At 57.7% G+C, this 23,055-nt stretch overlaps 1 protein-coding gene across 2 annotated transcripts in view; it reads right to left on the bottom strand.

Annotated features, from left to right (window-relative positions):
- Positions 1-1,458: 1,458 nt before the first annotated feature.
- PLCG1 (phospholipase C gamma 1) overlaps positions 1,459-23,055 on the bottom strand; it is a 34,099-nt gene continuing 12,502 nt past the window's right edge. Inside the window, exons 2-32 of one of the 2 annotated variants that reach the window (XM_037498827.2) lie at positions 15,856-16,008; positions 15,653-15,746; positions 15,468-15,515; positions 13,974-14,058; positions 13,806-13,889; positions 13,539-13,573; positions 13,255-13,327; positions 13,065-13,166; positions 12,653-12,771; positions 12,485-12,570; positions 12,292-12,412; positions 11,447-11,615; positions 11,180-11,302; positions 11,000-11,101; positions 10,733-10,920; positions 10,280-10,480; positions 10,086-10,205; positions 9,813-9,993; positions 8,916-8,993; positions 8,100-8,203; positions 7,796-7,892; positions 7,285-7,354; positions 6,667-6,824; positions 5,376-5,472; positions 5,002-5,226; positions 4,772-4,920; positions 3,929-4,043; positions 3,654-3,815; positions 3,447-3,535; positions 3,167-3,351; positions 1,459-3,002 (exon numbers count right to left, since the gene is read on the bottom strand). In XM_037498827.2, the coding sequence (XP_037354724.1) occupies positions 2,960-3,002; positions 3,167-3,351; positions 3,447-3,535; positions 3,654-3,815; positions 3,929-4,043; positions 4,772-4,920; positions 5,002-5,226; positions 5,376-5,472; positions 6,667-6,824; positions 7,285-7,354; positions 7,796-7,892; positions 8,100-8,203; positions 8,916-8,993; positions 9,813-9,993; positions 10,086-10,205; positions 10,280-10,480; positions 10,733-10,920; positions 11,000-11,101; positions 11,180-11,302; positions 11,447-11,615; positions 12,292-12,412; positions 12,485-12,570; positions 12,653-12,771; positions 13,065-13,166; positions 13,255-13,327; positions 13,539-13,573; positions 13,806-13,889; positions 13,974-14,058; positions 15,468-15,515; positions 15,653-15,746; positions 15,856-16,008 (3,656 nt within the window). In that variant the 3' untranslated portion in view covers positions 1,459-2,959. Of the gene's footprint in view, positions 3,003-3,166; positions 3,355-3,446; positions 3,536-3,653; positions 3,816-3,928; positions 4,044-4,771; positions 4,921-5,001; positions 5,227-5,375; positions 5,473-6,666; positions 6,825-7,284; positions 7,355-7,795; positions 7,893-8,099; positions 8,204-8,915; positions 8,994-9,812; positions 9,994-10,085; positions 10,206-10,279; positions 10,481-10,732; positions 10,921-10,999; positions 11,102-11,179; positions 11,303-11,446; positions 11,616-12,291; positions 12,413-12,484; positions 12,571-12,652; positions 12,772-13,064; positions 13,167-13,254; positions 13,328-13,538; positions 13,574-13,805; positions 13,890-13,973; positions 14,059-15,467; positions 15,516-15,652; positions 15,747-15,855; positions 16,009-23,055 lie in introns of both variants that reach the window. The other variant, XM_037498819.2, reaches the window with a different exon arrangement.

The following is a 23,055-nucleotide window of genomic DNA, read 5'->3' as shown; positions in this document are numbered from 1 at the left end:
TTAGATTTTGTATCTGTGGATTTGGATAAGGGAGGGGGACAGGGACAAACTGCTTGTACTATTTGAAACGGGCGGAAACGGTACTTCAAATCTTTTGATTGTTCTTAAATAAAAATGTAAATGCATTTCACATTGGCCGATTTTCTTCTGTGGGGTCTGAAAGGAAAGCACATCTGGTTCAGCCTATGGGCAAGACAGACCGGGAGCGCCGGTTTAGGGGCCGTTTCCCTGGGCTCCCTTGAGAAAAGCGCCACCTCCCCGATCCCCGCAGCTGCGCCGCTGTACTGGCTGTTACGTGAAGAAGAGTGATGGCTTGGAGATTCCGCTGCAGAGACAAAGTCAAATTGAGTCAAATCTGGAGGCATCAGGCATCCTGAGCGAGGACGCTGAAGCCAGACCAAGCTGGTGTGGAACCTGAAGCCAACTGGGAACGTTTGAAAAATACTGTGCCGGGCCCCCAATGTTGGGATTTTCCAGAAGCATCCCAGAGGAGTGCTGTGTGTGTTGGGGGGTGGGGGTGGCAGGTGGGGGGAGTGGGTGGGGTGGGGTGGGTGGTACTGGCTCAAGCTAGCCCCCCCACCCCATGGGCCTCAAGTCAGCAATCATCAGGTTTGCTTAGAGGAAACTGAGTTGAAACTGAACCATGAATTTGCTTGACTTTGGTTGACACGTTTTCTACTAGGAAGAAGGATCCGAGATGGGCGTGCCTCAGACGGACAAAGCTGCCTTAGGGAGGACGGCCACACCTCCTCAGGTGAGGTTCCAGAACCTCAGGACATGGAGGTATGTACCGATTAAGTGACTGAGACCAAAGATGTCATGGGCACACCCAGCTCCCAGCAGGACACGGGGCACAGAACCTCGTCCTCATTGATTTCGGGAAAGCTAGACGACTGACGCAGGAAAGCGGAGATCAAGAAAATCCAGGTAAATTCCCACCTGACACCTCCTGCAGTTGAGAATCCCTCCTGGGAAGTGAGCCAGGAGGCCACAAGCCCGTGTTGGCACTGTTTGATGCTGCTAGACTATGTCGGTGGGAGACGGGAAACATTTATAACCGTGACCCCAGGTCTCCAAGTCGCTGGTGCGGAGGGGCCTACAGTGAGTCAGGACTGGCCCCAAGTCTGAATGTGGGAAAAGACACTTTAAACCTGCTTCTCCAGAGCCACCTTGGGCTTGTCTTGAACCAAAGCTGGTTTCTCCAATACCACCCGCCCACGCTGTGGGGAAGGTGCGCCATCTGCCAGGGTACCCATGACTGTCAACAGCCCGCTGTTCCCCTCACCTGCATCATCTCAGGCTCCCTGGGCCCGGCCCCACCCACCCAGCGAGTACCTCTCTCTCTCTCCTCCTCCCCAGCACAGTGCTGTGAAGAGCCACAGGAAGGGAAGGGCCTTTCAGCCACGCTCTGAGCACAAGATGCAGAGGTGACTGAAATGGCACCAACACTCCATGCTTGATGCGACACTTCTGACAGGTTTCTGTGGAGCTGGGGGGGTCACGAGCAAAGCTGGCTCGTCAGAAACCTGGGCTTGTTTTCAGGTGGCTGCATGTCATCAGCCTGACAGCGGATGGGCTGGCAAGGGTGGCCTCACACTGCCTTTGGGCCCGGAGGAGGGAAGACCTGCTTGACCCGTAAGTTAGCAAAATCTTCCAACTTGCTTCTGCTGGAGAACTGTGAGGCAACTGTCCTTAGCTCCAGACAACGGCTTCCCGAGCCCCCCCAAAAGCACACGAATTAAAGGAAAAAGGACATGAGGATGATTTATTTGGCAGTCAGATCTTAAAGAGGGCAGCAGAACTAGCAAATGGCCAACCCTGAGCCCACACCCGGGCAGTGGGTTTGCGTGTGCTGAATGCTGGCTATGCTCTGGAGGCGCCTTTGCGCCCCTGGGCCTGGACCCCAGCCTCTGCCCTCAGAGGTAGGGACAGCCCTCCCAACCTTCCCTGGGTCTCTCCACTGGCTACACAGACTGCCACGCGTGCAGCAGCTTCATTCAGCACCTGCCTGTCTCCCCGCCTACCCCTCAGGCAGACAACTCCTCAAGCCCTCGTTTATTCCTAAGGGAAAGCATGTTGAGTAGTTGTCGCCTTAAAAAAAAAAAAAAAAACAAAAAACCCCAAAAAAACCTCACCAGAATCGGCTTTGCTATTTCTTTTCTTCCCACCCCTACCCCACTGCTAGTGCCGTAGCTCCCCAAACTGAACCTCTCCCGACTCGGCAGGCCCGTCTGCCGCGCTCCCCTCAAAGGCTCTGCTCCGGTTTCCCTCCAAGGGCAAGGGGCAGGAGGAATGAATAACTTAAGTTACAATGCCATTGAGAAGAAAAATAATACTGCTATTTTTAACACGATCCCCTATATCTTTCAGGCTGGGATGCGTCCCCAGCCGTGGGCAACGTGCCCTTGTGCTGTGTCCTCCTCCTGGGGCAGGCAGAGGCCCTCTCCAGGCAGGCCCTGCGCTCCTCTGACTTGGCTCCAGGGCCAAACTTGGGGGGCTTTACCCTCCCACCCTGCCCGGCTGTGGTTTTAAAGCTACAGGACAATGTAAACTTTGTTTGTTGCCCTGGCCCAGAGAGGCTGCTGCTCTCCGCCACACAGGAATGTCAGCGGCTCCTCAGGGCCTCCTGCACCACCAGCTGAGGCAGCCTCTCTCTCCAAGGGGCTGTGGCCATGGTCCCGGCCCGAGGCAGAACGATCCGTCTCCAGAAGTCAGGGCCAGATGTGTGTGCTTAATGCGAGACACGGTACAGTTTTTGCCTTCACCCAGAGTTGGGGCATGGAGGCCCAAAACAGTAATACATCTCATTAATGGCTTGGTTTTCGTCTAGCATTCACTGCTGGAATCAGGCTCCCGGCTGCGAGACCAGGAGGGCTCCGCGGCAGGCCGCTTCCAAAGGAGCCGGTCACGGCATTCCACGAGGCGTGCAGCACCTGCTGCTCTCAGCGAGCTGGTGCCACTAGAGGCGGTTGTCTCCGCTGACCCGAGTCCTCCGTGGGGCCCTGGAGAGAGGGACAGAGCATGCTGACGCACAGCCCCGTGGGACAGTCCAAAGCCAGACAGGCCTCACTCTCCTACCCCGCAGAGAGGACAGCAGAGGCGGCGGCCTAAGGAACTGCTGCCTGTCCCCAGCCTCACAGCGTGTGCCCAAGCTCTGTCCCCTCACCTTCTTTCCCGACTGTCAAAATGGTCTGTGAGATGCTCCTGGGAGATGTGAAAGTCCTCAAAAGGCTGCTGGTAACGGGCTTCAAAGGAGCCTTCCCGGGCCCGGCCGTGAAACAGCTGACCTGAGGCCTCGGAGCCCCGCTCGCGCAGGGATGTACCACCAAAGGGACTGAGGTCGCCGTTCTCCTGCTTCGACAAGGGCAAACGCAGAGCCGTCGGCACCTGGTGAGCACCGGGCCCGGCCTCCCCGCCCCCACCCCGGTTCTCCCCCGCCCACTTACCTTCGCAGGGAAAACATCGATCTTGACAAGCAGGGAGGCCAACTCCAGGTCCTCGCTGTAGTTGTTCTTCAAAGGCACTGCTCTGTACCCTAGAGGAGGGAGGAGGAGGGCCTGGCCCTCAGTCCAGAAGGAAGCCCAGCAGGGGGCCAGGAACCCCCGTCCCCCAGACCAGGTCGTGGGGGGCTTCATTTTCAGGAAGGGGCCCACCTGTCTTCAGGCCTTTCACCGGGAAAGTAGCCTGTGCCAGGAAGTTCTGGTCGCTGAACATGTCTTCCTCATACACCACAAAGCGCAGGAAGGCGAATTCAGGGTTACTGATCTGGAAGTGGAAGGGCTTGGCCGGCCACACGGGGTTCAATCCATTGTCCACTGCAAAAGCAAGCGCCAAAGGCCTCAGGCTCCCGCCAGACAGGGTGAGGTCACTGGCAAAGAGGGGCTTTCAGTGCCTCACTGGAGACGGTGAGTGGGGGAGACAGACTTACCCACAAACTCTGTCTTCTGCTTGGTGCTGTCATACTCGGCTCCAGCCACCTCAATCTCCACAAAAGGACACACGATTCCTCGGCCGTTCTTCGGCAGATGCCGAGCTCCCAGCACCTGTGAGGTGGGCAAAGATGGGCCCTGGGTTGTCCTTCCTGCTCACGCTGAGTCCCCTCTGCACAGTGGAGGCAGTGCGCCCCCTGCTGGGCCCCAGGACACAGCCCCGGCAGCAGGGTTCTAAGCATAGCTGCCACCAACAGAAATTCATTTAGATTTAGACAAAATTCCCACGTCACACGCGAGTTTTGTAGTTTACTTCATGTTGCTTTAACATGAAACTCTCCTCTCTGGGAAGCAGCACAGCTCACTGCGCTAGGACGCTGCCCAGGCCCTGCCCAACCACAAGCCCACAGCACCGCACAGGGATGGCGCGGCCTTCACCAGGAGGCCCTGGCACTCAGGACTGCAGCAATGGGAGCCCTGGGACCTCGAGGGGGGCAGGTGGGTCTAAGCCCCGGTCTGGTAAGTGCTTCAGAGACCCTCATTCCTGGGCACAGGCCCCTGGCTCACCACTGCCACCACCTTCCTGCTCTTCTCCCAGGCGGGGGCTGCCCGCAGCTTGGCCTCCCTGGGCAGCCAACTCCTTCATGCCAAAACCCAGCCACGTTTAGTCCAGCTGCTTGGCCTGTGCCACTTGGGAGTTCAGCTTCACTCACGATGGAGGCCTGAGCTGCCCTTCTGCCTCGAGGGACAGTTAAGTCCTCAACATCAAGAACCACCCAGGACCCCAGCCGGCACAGCACAAACAGCCCCCTTCCCGCCAGGAAGCCCAGAGCAGCACCCACCTCGATGCAGATGGCGCACGGCTCCAGCCCACGGAGGCTGCTCTTGTCGAAGGGGTCAAAGGCCTCCTCGCGCATGGTGCTGGGCTGCAGCACGTAGCCGCAGTGCCCGCCGGCCATGAAGAGGGCCTGGTTCATCTGCATAGGCTTGTCTGGAAGAGTCAGATGACAGACTCCAGCCCACCCGCCCCTCAGGGAGCTGCCTCACCCCAGTCCAAAGGGCATCGCCTCACCTGGGGTCTGGAAGTTGAGGGCCACGAGCTGACTGCCGCAGATCCACATGGGCAGGGGGTCGTAGTTGGAGGAGTCCAGCCGCTGGCCCTTGGGATAGATGCGGGAGAGCTGCAGCCGGTTGTATTGCAGGAACTTCTTGCCTTTGGCCTTGTTCACGTATTTCTCAGCCTTGGTCTCCGGGAAGGACGACATGTCCCGGTAGCAGGCTCGTTCCGTGCCAATCTCTGGGTCAAACAGGGAGAACACTCACAGGCTGGACCCCAGAGTGCCGGGGGCTCGGCCCCAGCAACCCTGGGATAAGGGATTAAACACTCCCCCAGCACATGCCAGCCATGGAGAGAACCTGCACCTCCCACCCCCAGCCCCCCCTTACTCTCTTCATCGAAGGGCACAGGCCGGCAGTAGACGACGAGCTCCGAGAGCTCCAGGGCAATCTTCTTCCTGCGCTCCATCATCTTCCCCTCGGTGAGCTGGGGACACACACACGACTGTAGCCCCGGGCCAGAGCGCATCCACAGTGGGTGCTCTGGGCCCCCCGTCTTCACTGGAAAGTGAGAGCCTTCTGTCCTCAGCCTCACCCCAGAATCCTCCTCCTCTGCCCCCACACCCCAGTGACGTTTTGTCACCGTTCAGGAGCAAGCAGGCTCTCCAGCAAGAAGGCCGCCTCTGGTTTCCTGGACTTCTGTGCTCGCAGCATCTTCCTCCCACCACCCTGGCCCCACAGCCCCCCACCTCCCCTCCCCTTTATCCCACGCAGCCACCTCCTGACCAAGTAGGCAGGCTGAGGCCAAGCCTCAGTTCCGAAGGCCCTCAAAAACCCCGCCGATCTCCACACCTCGGGAGGCTGGCTTTCTCCCCGCCGGGGTGCCTATGCTCACTCTCTCTTCCCTTTACAGCCGAATCCCCCCACCCCCAATACCGTGTGCTTCCAAGGCCACAGCCCTGGAAAATCCTTAGCATCCATCCCTTCTCTGCCGCTCTGCGTGGCGTGTAGCTGCCACTCTTCAAGCAGCCCCTCCCTACACCAAATGACCAGGAGGAAAGGAGCGTCCAGAGGAGCCCCCTTCCCAGGGTGACCGCCTCCCTCCTGCTGTTCCTGCAAGCTCCGCGGACAACTCTCGCTGTGGACGGCTGGTCCTTCCAACCAAGCTCGGGCTCCATCTCCTGCCTCCGCCAGCTCCTTCAGCGGTCAGCGTGAGCGCCGGCTCCGGTCCCAGCAGGCGTGCCCTCACCACTCGATACTGCCCACTGCCATGCACCCCTGGCTGTGACTGACCCTACCCTCGCTAGTGTCACTAGGGTCATTCGCTGCTACCAAATCCAGCCTCTTTACCTCTACCCGCCCCCCAGCTGCCGCTTCCTCACCACCGACACCTTCACTCTGTACCACCTCCGCTTCCAGCCCAGGACTCCCCCTCTCACCGCCCCACCTGTGTACCCGACCACCCACTAAGCTGGCCACTTGCCTGGCCCCACACAGCTCAAACTTAGCACACACGCAACAGGCCATGCTGCCGTCAGCCTGTCTCCTCCGATCCCTGCCTACCAGTGGAAGCTGCGACACCTGAGATTGAGCTACTCTCGGGGGCAGGAGCTGGAGGCGTGAACCCCTCCGGGCAGGCTGACCCCACCCAGCATGTTCCCGGGCTCCGGCAGGTCCTCACCCTGGCATCGGCAGTCTGGGCCACCTCTCGGATCTTTTTCACCCAGTCCTGCAGTTCCTCCTGTGAGTCGGCAGCAACATCCAGGGACCAGTGTGCCACCGACGCCATGCTGATGGAGAAGACGAAGAGCCGGCTGTTCTTGCCCTCGGGACGGATGGCTAGGAGAGCGAAGAGACAACTGCTGGGAGCAGAGAGTTCTAGGGCCCCTGTTCTGCAACCCAGGCACTGGCTCAAATGACCGCTCATTACCTTCCTCTTCCCCACACGGGTGAGGAGGAGATGGTGCTGGTCTGCCAGGCCCACCTTACAGCTGAGGCCAATGCGGCTCACAGACAAGTGGGGAGGGAGCAGTGGGTCAGGGCCCTACCTTCAAGCACACCCCATGACCCAACCCATTAGGTTGTGGATGTCAGCAAGTCATCAGCATCCACAGTGCCTGGCTCGGGGAGCAGCAAGAGGTCAAAGTTGGGGCTAAGGAAGGGAGGAGGCTGGGGTGTCCAAGTCCAGGGAGAGCTCAGAGTGAGGGTGGCATGTGGGGCTTCCTCACTGGAGCGTGGAGTCACAAAGGAAACCCTGACCCTAAGGCCGATGGATGAGGAAAAAGGAGGAAGGGCTCACCAATCTGACAAGCCGGTACATCCAAGACACCCCGCAGCAAGTCCCCCAGGGGACTGTTCTCGTCCAAGTGCTGTGGGAAGCAAGGCCAAGTGTTTGTGAGCACGCCTGCGGCATACACGTGAGGGAGAAATACATCTTATGGGCCGTCCTGGTGGCACAAGCAGTTGAGCACAGCGCTGTGAAGCTGTCCGCAGCCTCTGCAGCACGAGTTCCACCCCAGGCTGGCCAGGGAGCTACCCACATGGCGCAGCAGACCTCTCCTGTCTCGCCCGCTGCTCCCCTCAGCAGTGTACTTCAGTCGATCTGCCTATTCTGCTCCCCGCTCCTCTGGCCTTTACCCCAGCTCCTGTATGCATAAATAAATCTTAAAAAAAAAAAAGTGTCCATGTGACTCAACAAACATGGCACATGCACCCTGGAGCCGGTGAATATCACAGGGCACAGAACAGGTGTGTAGACAAGAGGAGAATCAGGATGAGAACCCCACCAGCCAGCAGGGCCCCATTCTCACCTCCCTCTCAGGCTCCAGGGCTGCTGGGCTGACCATCTCCTCCACGTAGTTGGACGGGAACCACAGCTGCTTCTTCCCACCGTAGTCCCCCCGCCACCTGTGGGAGCCACAGTACTGACCCCCAGCACCACCACAAACTCCCCCGAGGAAGGTGTTCTTTGTCAGGGGTTCTGCACCTAAACCAGGCCATGGAGGGCGCTGCTGGTGCACACGTGGGGGCCGTGTCCACAGACATGCTTCCGGCACACTCTTGGGTTGGCACCCACAGCCCACCACACCACAGGCGCTCCAGGACCCGGCCTACCAGCCTCCCTCTTGCTTCTCCACATTCTGGATGATGGCGCTCTTGGTGAAAGTCAGCTCATCCTCTCTCTGGGCCTTGTAGTCGAAGAGGGCTTTGACCGCACACTGTAGAGGTGAGTAGTGCCAGTCACCACAGACAGCGCCTCCCAGACACTCCTGGCCGGGCCTCAGGGTGCATACATGTGCTGGGAGCTTGTGCAGGCGCTACTGCCAGCAACAGCCCTGGGGCCGAGCCAGTCTCTGCCACAAAAGCTGCCACCCCGGGACACCGGGAGAATCTTGAATCTGTTCCCCAAGGGTCAGGAATGGAGAGGCCTGGGAATGTCTGCTGGTGCCGAGTGCCTCCCTGGGACCCAGAACTGTGGGTATGGCAGGACCCCATCATCCCTTTTCTGGAAAGTGGAAAAGACACTGATCCTTGGCTTGCAGGCCACGAATGGGAAGGCATACAGCTCCATACTCCTGTCCCCTTAGAGATTCTAACAGATCACTATGAGGCAAGGGAGTAAGTGGCAAAGAACAAACTTTTCTAATCAATGTGCCTGCCCCTGTCCTGCTTTTGCCCCAAGGAGATGGGGGTTTACCCGGAGGAGTAGCCTGCAAGGTCAGTGTGGCGCCTGGGACAGAGGCCGGGGTGGGGGTCGGCCCCGGGAGAGCTGCGGTCATACGCTAACCACACATCTCTCATCACCTCTCAGGCCTCGGAAAACCACAAACACCACTTCTCCACAAAGACCACAGATAGGCCGTAAGCACAGACATGCAAGCCCCAAGGAGCGGGGGACCGTCCCCAGTTTCCTGTACCCAGAGTCTGTACCTTGAAAGTTGGCATGGGGTTTGCCTCCACATAGAAACCAGGGTTGCGTCCCTCATACAGGGCCCCGTAGTCTGGCTCCTGGAAAGGGGACAGCGGAGATGTGCCAACGCCCCAGAGAGGAAGAGTAGCCGGAGCTGCCACATGCTCCCTCCCCCTGTGCACCTCCAGGCCACCAAATCTGCCCCCTTCACTGGCACCTGTTCCACTGGCGTCCCCTAACCGCAATGGGATGGACTCAGGGACCGGTCTCTCCCCCCCTTCCTCCACCGCTGTGTCCTCCAGGCCCGCCTCACGACTCAAATTCCTGTTCCTCAACGTGCCTGTTGAGTCCCTCATTCCACAGCACACGCGCCTGCTCTCCTCCCCCCTCACCCCAGCAGAGCGCCCCCTCCCTGGCCACTCAGTCAGCTCTCCGTCCACACGCCCTCCTCTGTGCAAGCCGTGAACCCAGTCCAGAGCCCGGGTTGCCAGGGCCATGAGCCCTGCCTGCTTTCCTCACTAGCCTCCCCCATGTAACCCTCCCCTCCCCTGCACTGGGCTCCCCTCCGCAAGCCCAGTCTGGCTGGCTCAGCGTCCAGTCTCCGGCCTACCCTCTCCTTGTGTAAACTCCAGGATGTCCTCATCCTACACCTCAGCTCAAGAGGGCTTTCTCCCCCCATTCTGCACCTGCCTAACCCCTGTCCATCCAGACAGGGCTGCTCTATTAGGACACCTTCCTGGCACCCACACCGTGACTCCCCGCTGGTCTAAGTGGCCTTCTGTCCCACACAGCCAGATCACTCAATGACTAATAGACTGGGGTGCCCAGCAGCTAGCCCGAGCATTTCTGGGGGGCCACGCTGATTCAACTGACTCTCCCCCCTGCGTGCCATGCCCCCTCAGCCTTGAGGTGCTCACAGCTGTGCCAATCTTCTCCAGCGCCTCCTCATTGATGGGATAGCGCAACTTCATCTTGCGGTACAGGGGATGTTTCTCATAGTAGCTGATGAGGTCCACCAGGCTATCAAATTCCGAGTTGCCCAGCATCACTGTCTGGCCCTCCTGCTGGACACGGCAATGCTTGATCTTGCCCTCAGCCCTTGATAAAAACAGAAGTCACACAGGGCAGCCCAGACGGAGGCAGAGCCTGCACTCCTGCCCTCCCCAGCACCTCAGGGCCACACCCCTCACCGGAAGGAGATGGCATACGAGTTGGGATCGCTCCGTTTCCGCACCAGGAAGGCACCATCACGAGGGACACGCATCAGCATGTGCTCGGCCTGCGCTCTAGTCAGGCTCGCGTGGTACCACCTGAGGACAGGCCTGAGTCAGCCCCCAGGCCCCTCGCCCACCAGGCCCCCGTCCCACCCCGCCCCCGCCCTCACTCTTTGCTTTCGTGGGCGTTGGTCTGTGGCACAGGCTCTGAGAGGCGCATCTCAAATTCGTTGCAGCGCAGGGGCACCTGCTGGTAGTGGGTGATGAGGTCATACAGCGAGTCAAAGACGAGGTTATCTGTCAAGAAGAACTTGGGCGTCCCTGCATCCTGCCGGGAGTGAATCCGGCAGTGCTGGACTTTTCCGTTCCGCCTAGAGAAGATGGGGACACAGTGAGAAGTAGGCCAGAGCCCTGCACTCCCAGCTCACCCCAAAGGAGGCACCAAATCTCAAGCTGAGGGGAACCCACTAAGGAGCACGGGTCTGAGGTCAGGCCTGCCCAGTAACCCAAAATGAGTGTGTGCATGTGGGGAAGCATTTCGCGTGCACGCCCGGGGCAGCAAACGGGCTGTGGAGATGTCTGGGTAGTGCTGCAGCTCCATGCACACGAGCTGGGTGCGTTACCAGAAAGAGAGGGTGTAGTCGCCCACGAAGGTCTCGCTCTCGCGCACTAGGAAGGAGCCGTCGGGGGCCCCTGTCTCGATGCAGTACTCGGTGAGCAGGCGCTCGGCGATGTGCCGCCCATCCCGGCCGGCGCCCAGCTTCCCATGGAACCACTTCTCGTTGGAGTGCAGCTCTGTGCTGCCGCTGGCCTGTGAGGGGAAGGGCGAGAGCAAAGATGCTCGTGACCATGACCCCCGCCCGGCCCCTGGTGTTGGGCTGACCTCTCACCTCTTTGGGCTCCTCCTCATCCTCATTGCCCTGGTCACTGCTGGTCTCCTCGGAGTAGTAAATCTTGCTGCTGGTCAGAACGAAGTAGTGGGGATACCACTCCTGGAAGAGACCAGAGCCAGGCTTAGGACCCAGGGCTCTCTCATCACCTTGCCCGGCCCCACCTGGCCCTGCCCTCACGTGGTTCACAGGGTCCTCCAGGTAAAGGATGCCATTCTTGATGGAGTTGCTGATGTCATTCTCAGAGTACATCACAGACGTGGGCACCTCCTCGTAGGCACTGCCCTCCGCCAGCTTCTTGTGCTGTGGGAGACAGTCAAGGACATGGCCATGCCAGCCCCAGTCCTAAGGGCCTTCACCCCTTCACCCAGGCCTAGAGTGAAAGCTGGAGCTGTGGTCGGGGAGGGGCGCTGGGAAGGGGGTGCCCCCACCGGCCTCCACCCCTACCTTGATCAGGATCTTCCTCTTGAGCTGGTTGGGTGAAGGGAGCCCGTCGGCAGCGATGTCCACGGGCTTGGTGAGGAGCGTGTCCCCGAGCACCTTCTTGAAGTACTGAGCCATGTTCCTTTGCTGGGCAATGCTGCAGTGGTCCTCGATGGACAGGATGACCGGATACCTGCAGGGCAGGAGCCAATGCAGTGACACACACCCTGCCGTTTTGTAGGTCAAGGCTCAATCCAAACAGCTCTGCCAAAAGTGAGGTATTAGGAGTCGAGGGCCCTGTCTACATGGGAGCTAATGCAAAAATAGAGGTCAGTCCTGGGCTCTGGAAAGATGGAGGTTGTACAAGGCAGCTCTGGGTGCGGTGGGGATAAGGGCTGAGTCTGCTGCAGAGGGACGCCGCCAGGGTTGGTTCAATTATGGAGGGTGCCCCAGCTGTGCAAGACACAGCCTACCAAGGAGGGCAGGAGAGGCTAGGGGCCCCTGGTGATCCCTTCAGGGAGGTGTCTGAAGCCCAGTAACCACAGAAAAGGGGTGAACAGGAACTGCAGGAGGGCAGGCAAAGCTGACAATTCTTTGGGCTGTAAAGGGAAAGGAGCTGGCAGAACAATGGCCTGAAGTATCTCTGAAGGATGGGAAGAGCCTGATGGTGTTCCACAGGCTAAAGAGAAGGATCCATGAAGATAGGCGGGCCATGGCTGCAGGGAACAGGGACAACTTGGGAAGCCAGGGCTCAGGCAGCAGTAGAGGAGGAGAGGCCAAGAGGGAGGATGGAAACAAAAAGGCAAGGGGACAGGGCATTTGAGGCGACCTGCTGTCCTAGGACTGAGAGCCGGGTCAAGCCCACTCACTCTGAGGCCACGAAGGCATGTTCCTTGATGGTGTGCAGCACGTCTGAGAACTTGATTTTGGTGGTGAGGGTGTGTCCGTGGTAGATGACCGGCATCCCATCTGGGCCATCCCAACAGTCCACTGGGGAGCGACAGGCCCACGGTCAAGCAGGCAGGCCTCCCCAGTTCCTCCCCAGCCCTGAACCCCACGCACACTCAATGCAGCGACAGCCCATGCGCAGGCAGCGAGCGTAAGCCTCCAGGGAAGACTCGCTGGAGAACTGGTCCCCCGTCAGGTACCTGGAGAGGGAAGGACAGGCAGGGGCGGTCAGGCACACCCCTCCCTCCCGAGGTCAGGCTGGGGGGGACGAGGGCCACTCACGTGTTATGTGAGGAGGAGATCCAGTAGTGGGACAGAGGGTTGTTCATGGTGTCCGGGCACACAGCATCCAGCTGCGAGTTCCACACACTGTTCTCCTTAGAGAACAGGAAGGTGACGAACTATCCAGGAACAAACGGAGAAGGGGAGAGAAAATGAGTTCCAGAGGCGAGGCGCAGGGCGGGGGGGTGGGGTGGGGTGTGTGTGTGTGTGTGTGTGTGTGTGTGTGTGTGTGTGTGTGTGTGTGTGTGTGTGTGTGTGTGTGTGGCGCAGACAGGGATGTGGTCTCAGCTGGAGCAGGCAAGGCGGACAGTGGGGGGTCATCCACTTCCTGGGAACTGGGGGGAGGGAGAGCGGGTTTTGGTCAGTCCCAGCCGCCCATTCTCTCTGACGAGGGGTCAAAGGCGGGGCTCACCTCATCCAGGAAGAAGTAGGGCTCCTCGATCTCCCGTAGGGGGTCTCGCAGGAAGCTGAGCATGAACTCTTGTACCTGGAGTTGGTCGACAGCCCACAGCTCCTAACGGGAGTGGGGATGTGAGACACCTCCAGGGATGGGGCCAGCCTGCTCAGTGGGGCAACCTGTCCCAGTCCCAAGCCAGCCATACCCCCTGGTACTCGAGGAGAAACTGCTGGAACTCAGGAAGGGACACTCGACAAAGCTCAGGTCGCTCCCCTGCCCTGCAGGAAGGAAGGGAAATGCCTGAAATGGCCCACAGACAACATGGGGTGCGTGGAAGGTAGAGCCCCGTTCCCCACCAGCAGAGTGGCCCAAAAGGGTCCAGCATGGCCTGTCTCCCCCCGCCGCCTCCCGCCTGCACTGGGAATCACCAAGGGGAAGAGCCGAAGGGAGCCCCTTAAGGAAAACCCCCCTCCACACTTCAAACCAAACCTCAGGGCACTGGCTTCCAAGAAGGGGAGGTCCATCTGCAGGAGACAGAAGCCGGTCAGAGTGAGAGCCCCAAGAAGAGGCCACGTGGGAAGGGGGCGCTCAGGAAGAGGCTGGGGAGGCAGATGGGGTAAGGCCTCAAAAGAAGAAGAGCTGAAGAAATGGCGCCCAAAAGCCCCCAAGCAGGACAGCAGGGCTGAGGCGAGCAGGGCGGGGGCTGGGGCGGGACAGCAGGGGCAAGGGCCGTGGGAGGGCAGGTGGCTCATGCACCGTCTTCTGGGCGCTGTACATGAGGCTTCGGTACAGCTGAGCAAACTGCCCGTAGGTGATGTCACTGCTGCGCTGCTCCAGGTCCTGCGTGGTGGAGGGCAGGACGGCTGGTCAGCCCACCGGCCGGGACTCCTGGCCTCCCCTACCCAGCCTGTACTCGGCCCTTACCGTCAGCCGCTCTCGGAGGAAGCGCATGTTGGGGACCCGGTAGTTGACCTGGGACAGCATGTTCTTCAGGTCCTTCGCTGATATACTGAGGACACAGGGACATCCCATGGTTTTGCCCAATCTCTCATGACCTTGACCTGGGGCTGGACAGGTCAGCACAACACTACTCTGGGAGCTGGTGTCCTAGAGTGAGGCTGGAACCCAAGGGGCCAAGGAGGTCCCTCCCTTTCCTTGGGCCTGAGTCGCCTCATCTCAGCAGAGTAAAGCCCATGATTCTGGCAAGGAAGGAGGGACCGGGCTCAGTGAAGTGGGTCAGGCCTGGGCGGGGAGGAAAACCCCCCTCCCCGGCCCTCCCCCCAACACAGGGTAAGCCTGTGGCTCTGGTCCCTCAGCGCCCCAAGGTGACTGTTGGCCCCACCCCAGGACAGGCAACCAGCCGCTTGCTCCTATGGGGCACACTGAACACTCCCAGTGGGGGGTGGTGCTCGGCGGTGCTGCCCCCGGGAAGCTGGGCGTTGGGTCCTCAGCACCAGGCACTGCGTGGAGGAAGGTCGTTCTCAGTAAACTAACATGCTGGCGACAGCATTCTCTGGGGGTCTGAGTGGGAAGGGTCCCTCTAGGATGCAGGACTGAGGGCCACAGCTGGGCCCGGCAACAGGACAGAAGAGATGGAAGGAAAAGGAAGTTTTCCCTCCTGGAAGGTGCCATCAGTGCCTCTGCCTAGAGGTCTCAGAGCATCATAAAATGGACACAACATAAATGAACTCAGGCGTTCCATGGAAAGGCTCAGTCAGTGGCAACTCACTGTTCCACATGCTCAAGCGAAAAGCCTACTGTCCTCAATTCCGCTCTTGCTTTACACCCCAAAAGCAATTTGCTAGGAAACTCTATTAGGCTCTATCTTCAAAACTCAGCACCATCAAAATCCAACCACTTCCTATCAGCTTCACCCTGAGCCAACCCACTCATCCATCCCCAGGGTGTGGAAGCGGCTTTCTAACTGAGCTCTCCGGCTCTGGCCTGCCCCGGGCTCTCCAAGAGCAGACAGCAGCCCTCGTAACTGAAGTCAGGTCATGTCACTCTCTTTTTCATAGCAACAGCCGAAGGTCCTTGCCATCTCTCCCTGACCCCTGGCTGCCACTCCACAGCCTCAAAGTTGTGAGCTTCAAGGCCTTCCCCCCTCTTCCCAAACACTACAGGCCACCCTGACCCTCACTTCCAGGACACTAAGAGCTAATTCAGCACCTTCTGTCTCTGTACACAGTGGTAGGGCACAAAGCACACTGTCTAGGTCCCTCTCACCAGCCTGCATCAAGATTATCAGAGGGCTTTCTGCAGAAAGCTACCTGGGTCAAAACCACTTGCTCACTGCTGGCCCCATCTGAGCCGGGGCCTTTGGGCCTCCTGGTTCTCTGGGCAGAAGGCCCCAGGCATGGCTACTGTCCTGGCTGCTCCAACCCACCGTGCTAGGTAGAGCCACAGCTTACTACATACCGGTCCTCACGATTCCGATCCACCGAGTAGAACTGCTTCCGCAGCCACCTGGAGAGAGAGAAAGCCAGAATGAGCACTACTACTCCAGCAGGCCATGTCTGGGCCAGGACACCTGCGTCCCTGTCCCTGCTCCCTGGGTCCAATACCTGTGCCCCAACCCAAACCATGTCAGGAGTGGTTCTTACCTCTCAATCTGCAGGGGTGTGGCTGCCTGCAACGTATCCTCCATCAGCCAGGTTAAGCCCTTGATCCACATGTTTACTTCCTCCTCAGAAGTAGCTGTGGGCAGGGATAAACCACTCAGCCAGGATACATACCTCCCACTGGCAGGGAGCCAGCGGACATGCCCCTAACCACCCTCTACCTCCTCCAGGCCCTTGACTTCCACCTTGCAGACTCAGGGTCTTCAAGCGGAATTCCATTCCATACAGGATGACAAAACAGTGCGACTGGTCTGGTCGGAAAGCAGGGTCTTCTTGGTAGCGATCAAAATCTCTTGAGGTCTTCCCTGGGCGGATCTCCTTGATTTCACGAATGTCAACTAGGAATGCAATGAGGTGGCTAACATCAGGCTGGGGTCACAACCCCAAAACAAGGGCACCTGGTTTCCCACTCACCCCACTCTCCCTCAAGAAGGGGCCAAAACACAAAGACACTTCCTCAAGGGACAGTGCTAAGACCACTCAGTCTCTCAGCAATCAAAGAGAACTGGGCTGAGTCTAACAGCAGGCCTTTGCTAAAAGCCCTCCGAGAGAGCAGGGACCTTCATCCATTCTGGGCATCTTCCCTTGCTGAGAATACAGGCTGGTCACGCAGACCTGGGGAAAAGGTGGACTCCAGACATGGGGCTCAAAGGCTGTTCTGTGAGGAACATTTCCTGACACAAAGCACACAAGCCAAATCCTAAGGTCCCAAGAGCAGGACTGGGGCTGGGCAGGCCCATATGGAGTTCAGGAACCACAGGAGGAAACAAGTCCAGAGAACTGGGTACAACCCTGAAATGTCCCACCCTAAAAGACACCCCCAAATAAGTCTCAGCAAGATGCCTTATTCCCCAAAGCAGCAGATCCCGGGTCCTCACACAGATCAGGGAAGCACACAGTTCTGAATGACAGACGCCAGCCTTGGTCACTGGGAGAACTTGGGAGACGACACCAAGTGAGTCAATCACCTTGTCACAGTCTCGGTTTTACCACCTGCAAAGCACAGGGCTCAAGCGCCTTTCTCTAGAAGGCAGGGCGAGAGAGAAGCCATGCAGACTCTGGAGTGAGGCTGTCTTGGCTAGAGTACGCCACTTCCACCTTGCATTAACTGTGTGGTCCCAGCAGAGTGACAACCCCTCTGATCCCACTGCTTCAACTGTGAAAAAACGTAGTGATAGCATCATGAGGGTGTGCGTAAGGCCCACAGTCATAATAGCTAAAAGCACCCATGGGGGAGCCCTGATCAGTGCTGTTTCCCTCTCTGACTCCCTCCCCAAAGAGTGCTCAGGCACAGATTCAAATCCCAGGTCTGGAGAAGGATGCCCTCTCTCCTGGGGCTTGTTGGGGGCCTGGACAAAGGGAGGCAGCCTTGGGGAGGATAGGGTCCACTGAAGGAGCCTGTCTCAGCCATCACCAGAGACAACCCTTAGGTCTAGAGGCCCTTCAAATGCTCTCAACCCAACTGGCCCAGAAGATTTAGAGCTAAGAACAGCAGTGCCAGCACTCTGCCTGGCCACTTCCACCCCCAGAAGCCCTCCCAGCCCAAACTGCACAACCACTCTGGCTTCAAAGTCCCAAGGAGTCCACACCCCCAGGCTCTCTCCCGATCCCTCCAGTCACAGCTGTCCCCTCTCTATCACACCTCCAAAAATGGCATCACACTTCTGGCCCAACATTACCAGTTCCACTTGGGCCCTGCTCCGGTGCCCTCAACAAACCCCTCAGGCCTTGTCCTCCAGTCAAAAGTCCTGACTTTCCTGCCAGTTGCCCTGCCCTAGTTCGCCTCATCAGCTAGCTAGTCATTCTCCTCGACTCTTCTTAATCTTTCTACAACATTATTCTGATCCCTCTGGACCCCACTCAGTTCCTCCTGAGGTTGCTCACGGCCAGCCTAGTGAGAACATGTTCCTTTCATGGCCTTTGAGGCCCTTCACCACAGGGCTCAGTGGCTACCTCCCCAGTTTCTGCACCGCCCCCACTTCTTTTCTCCATCCTAACTAAGCTAAGCCAGGGGCAAGAATAGTCAGTGCTCCCCATTTCACCCTGGGCCCTAGTGGGGACTGTCCGCCTCCGAGGCGCCATTCTCTCCCACTGAAGACCCACTTGGAGTGCCATTCTGAAGAACCACACCCAGCACACGGTGCTATGTGAATAGATGCTCGTCTCCCCTGAAATCTGACACAGCCTGTACAGTGGCTCCTGAATGAACACATGGCAGTAGGAACACGAGCTTTGGAATGAGCAACAAAATGGAAGTGGGGTTTTTAAGATAAGGGGTTATACTCAGGTCAAAGTGAAGAGCGGGGAGGTGGGGGGCGTGGGGGGATTGAATCACAAAGACCGACCTGAGGAGAGTTTCCAAGGATGGAAGGAAAGCTGAACAGGGGAAAGGCCCAAGCCAGAAACTGCAGAATAACCCACAGACTCTTCCCTTTGAAACAGAAACCGGCATGCTCTTCCGGTGCAGAGCTGCTGTCACCCCCCCCCACACCTTGCACACCGCCGCACAGAAATGCACACAGGCCAGGAACTGCGGCTCCACTGCCTGTGTCCTTCCTCTCAAGATGCCTGCCAATCATCAGAGGGAGTCCCCCTCCCATGGCGACTGCTCAGCGAACAGCTGGCGCCTCGGGCAGAAGCTGGCTCCAGATCTTCCCTCCCCACGCCCGCTCTCGCTCCGCTGGAAGGCCCGAAGCGAACCTCTGGCCTGTCTTGTGCTCTTGGCCACCTTTCCACTGAGATCAGGTTGGGAGAAGAACAAACTCTTACCCCAGTCAGGGGCCAGGCAGGCACAGCGCGGACTGGGGCCAGACGCCCGAGTCCCGCCAACTTCTGTACTTTCCCCATCAGGAGGCGTCTGCTTGGCCCTCCAAGCCTACAGTGCCAACAGCAGGCAGAAAAGGACACCACCAGGGTGTGATGCTCTACAGTTTCTTGAAAGCCACATCCTGTGTGATGTCCTGACCCCACCCCCATCCTCCTGCCTCCCAGAATACAGTGGGGTCTCCTTTCCTGAGTGTGGGGACCCGAGAGACTGCCCTGAGCAGGCACAGCCTCCGCCCTGGCTGAGGGGTGGGATCCATCCTGCACGGTCTGGGTCAGGCCTGCAGTGGGACAGAAAAGGCAGGACAGGAGAGCCTTCCAAGGACCTGGGAGCTTGGGGAGGGAAGAACTGTTCAGAGGAGGAGAGCAGCATCCTAATCCCAGAAAACCACTGACCCAGCACCGGTCTCCGCTCAGAATCATGGGGACACAACATTCAAAAAGAAAAGCCGGGGGGGGGGGGCGTTTTGAGAGGCCCTGCCTAGGCTGGAGATGGGGGAGTGAGCCAAGGAATATGTCTCTCAGGACATGGTCAGAATCCCACAACCCGGGGGACATAGTGGGAAGGAGTGTAGGGCGCCTGCTGATGACAAAGACCCCTTTCTCCACAGTCACACCAACCAAAGAGGACCTCCTTGGGGGCTGTAAACACAACCCCAATTCCGCCCATCAGGAGCCAAAGTGTGCTCACATCCCCAACCCCTCCAGGTCGGAGTTCTATGAGAAGGCTGCCGAGGCTTCAGACAGGGCGAGCACCATTCCAAGCATGGTCATGGTAGACAGTGACAAGATAAACCGCCTGGGTTGTGAGGAGGACCCGGTCTCTGGCATTTCACTGCCCACAAACCCTCATGAAGAACTAGACTAGGCTTCCTTAACAGGTTTTGGGCTAATGAGGAGCCACCTGCCCTGGGCCAGGGACTAGCATCACATGCCTGCTCTCGGGAGCTAAAGATCTTTCTCAAGGCCAGGCTACTGGTAGGCCCTGGTGAGGTCTGCCTCTTCCCACAGACCAGGAAGTTGGCTCTGACCATCCCTTTCCTAGAGGTTGCCCAGGCCTAGCAGAGAATACGCACACAAGGTCTTAAATTCTAGCTATGTGACTCTGGGTACTCCTTCCCTCTTTCAGCCTTGGTTTCTCTATCAGTAAACTGGGCATTCCCTCCACCTCACAGTGCTGCAGTAGGGCCCTGCGAGGAAATGCTGGTCCCAGTGAATTCTGGAGAATGCCTGCCCCCCTGAGTCTGTGCCTTGTGCCCTTGACACAGGGCAGCATGGGAGAGAATTGCAGCCACATGCCCAAGCTCTGTTGGAGCAAACCCAAACCCAGGAGAGATGAAGCAGAGCCATAGCTGCTTCAACCCAAGAAAATAAATTCAAGCAGCCACTTCCCCAGCCCAAAAAGCGGTCTCGTGGTGTATGGGGACAAGAGGGTCTCTTGCAGCCCTTGAGTTCAGGTAAGTGCATGCAAACATGCTCTAATTCCAAGACCACATTCTGAGCCTGTTCCAGCCACACAGCACCCCACCTGCACACTCACCAACAGTCTGGGGACATGTGTACCCCACCACCTCACATATGGGGGGAGGTACAGAACAGAAGACAAACAGCTGTGAAATCACAAAGACCTAGTTCCAAGCATATGTGGAGCTGTCCTCCTCTTTGGTAGATCCCAGACAAAAAAGGAGGGCTTGCAGAGAGGTGTGCCCGCCGTGACCCTTTGGCAGACACAGACTGCTGCACAAAGACATCACATGGGAGAGTCAGCATCGGTCTGCCCCACTGCCCCCAACCTTAGACTGGCTTTTGTCTTTGTTTTTATGTGGAAGGACATGCTGGCTGCTTGGCAGCAGGGGCAGCTCTAAGTACTAAGGCAAAATGCCACAAGACTCAATTTGCAAAACCAAGGCTATGTGACTACACAAGGAGACCCTCCCTTCTCTCCACTCTTGGCCAAGTGGATAAACTCCTGCCTGAGACCAAAAATTAAAGACCAGCAGCTCCTCAAAGCAGAGTGTGTGGGTCAGGCAGATCTGGAAAGCAACTGCCTTTTGGACTTACCAGCAAGGCAGTCACTTTCCCTTTAAGAGCTTCAATTTCCTCATCTGAGCCAAGGAACTGATGTGATCCCAAGCACATTTGGGAGCAGTGCAGCTCGACAGCAACAACGGATGTTGTTGCTACTCTTAGGGCCGGCTCAGAACTTGCCCCCACAGGAAAGCAGGCCCCCAGCCCTGGGACGGCACCCACTCCGCTGGGGAAAGAGAGGGGAGGGTGCCATCAAGGGGACAAGCTAAATGGCAGGCAGCCAGTCTGGAGCCTGGGACGGGGTAGAGGACAATGACCACAGAGGACACTGTCTGTGGTCAGTCCTCTGGAGGTAGGGCTGCTTCCTGTCTCGAATTCTGTTCCCCACCCCTCCTGAACATAAGGCCAAGCCATAAGCCGGTCACCAGCTCTCCTCCTGCCCAGTGCACGGACACGGCTACTGCTGGGACATGGATAAGGGCACACTCCCAGGACAAGAGGAACCCCAGGGAAGAGAAGTGAGGCATCAAGGGAGGGTATCAAGCCTTTCTCAGGGGTCCTTAATGAGCCTGGTTCATGATTCTCCCAACCCTGCCCCAGAGGGTAGAAATGTGGCTTCCCCCTAACCATGGTGGTCCTAAAATGGGGAGAGCAAGTCCAAGCATCAAATCCGAGACCCTGTATTAGACTCTAGTTTCTTGGCCAAGAGTTGATTCCAGCATCCTCTGCTCTCAATGAAGTCACTTTCTAAACAGTCCTACACAGAGAGAGACCCCCTGGCCCTCACCTATCAGGTGAGGGAAAGCACTGGCAGGGTAGCCAGGAGGCAAGGAATCGCTGAGCCTCACATTCCTCATCTGCAGCTGGGAGGGCCACGCCTGGTGAGCCTTCACTGGGCTGCAGAGAGCTGTCCGTGATGTGAAAGACATGACAGTGATTTTACCGGAACGGAACAGGAGGACATATTGAAAATTAAAGCCCCCAAATGAAGAAGATATAGCCAAGGAAATCAGTATAATCAAAAAAGGAAAAAAAACAAAAAAAAACAGAAACAACCCAGAAGGAAAGGACACATCGCTCCCAGTTCTGGATGTGAAACCTGCTTTCTCTGCATCACTTTGCTGTAAACCACCCGTATAAAAAGACAAGTAAATACAAGTTGCAACTTTAAAAAACTGCAAGTCATGATATATTGTACAATCCAAAATATAAAGGGTTTTATTAAAATGTAAAGAGGGCGAAAGAGGTTAGTGACTATTACCTGGACGGGGGGATGGGTGAACGTGAGCCCCCAGATGCCCTACAGAGGGTGCTGGAGGGAAGCGGACGAAGCCCAGTCCTCCTCATAAGGGCCCGAGTCCAGTCAAGGCAAGGAGCCACAGAGACCAGACCCGAGTTGGCACATGCCACGCCCACGCCCACACTTATGTTTCAGTCAGCCCAGGCCCGTGACGCACCTGGTGCCCCACCACTCCTGTCACAGTCAGTGCTTACTGGTATTTAGGCCACTGGGCTGGGAGCTCTCCAAGAAAGAAACCACATTTGATTTCTCTCTCCATTCCCTAAATCCAGGTCCTGGAGTGGCCGCAAGCTGTGTACACAGTGCTTAGGGCTAGTAGGGAGCCTATCAAGGCTCCAGAGGTAACTGCTAAAAGAAACAGCAGCAGTCACAAAGGCTCAAATACGGTATCTTGGAAGGCTTCCTGAAAGAGGTGCTGCAGTGGAGCTGCAAGGCGCTGTAACAAATATGGAAACGCACTGGTCAGTGAAAGGAAAGTGAGGGCAGAAACAGGAAGATCAGGCACATTTAGGGGGACATGGCCCCTGGGGCCAATGCAATCTGGAAATGCTGGGAGGGTTGTAGTCTGTGGGAACCACAGGAAGCTGATGGAGATTAGGAGACACAAGACTGTGAAAAAGGCAGGGCACTCTGGGTACCAGGCTCTGCTTGGGCCTAAACCAAGGCCAGCAGGAGATTCAAAGAAGTGTATAGCTCATCCCGGAAAAGATCTATCAGTCACTCTCCACCCATAGCTGAGGCAAACCATGGGCCACTCCCAGCGAGCCCCTTCTCCGCCCCCAGGTCAGCCACTACCTTCATCACCTTCCAAAGAAACTACACACCCAGGGCCCGAGGGAACACAAATGGCGAGGAGTCTTCTTCCCTAGAGGATAATGAGACAGAAGAAGCCACAAGCCTAAGCAATCCAGCCCCACAGTTCTACCACTGCTATACAAAAAGGTCCTTGCACAGCCCCCCAAAGGGAGAACAGGCACTGCACCCCAGAGGCAAAGGGGCTCGGCCCCAGGATGCTCTATCAGCCCGGAACATACAACTTTGACAGGACTTTCATAGCAATGAAGGAAGGATGGGGGTGGCTGAAAAAGACAAAGAACATGGGCACAGGAGGAAAAGGAAGTTGACGTAGTCAGGGGCACAGCAGTTTCCACACTGGCTGCTTATTGGCCAAGGCCTCTGGAAGGAGTGAGTGTTTTCCTCCTGTCGTCTTTTCTGTTCTGAGACTACAACCTTC

This window comes from Talpa occidentalis, unplaced genomic scaffold, assembly GCF_014898055.3.
Source record: "Talpa occidentalis isolate TD23 unplaced genomic scaffold, MPIMG_talOcc4v2.1 talOcc4.10, whole genome shotgun sequence".
Lineage (NCBI taxonomy): Eukaryota > Metazoa > Chordata > Mammalia > Eulipotyphla > Talpidae > Talpa > Talpa occidentalis.
The sequence above is the reverse complement of the archived record's forward strand: the minus strand, read 5'-3'. Positions and strand labels throughout refer to the sequence as shown.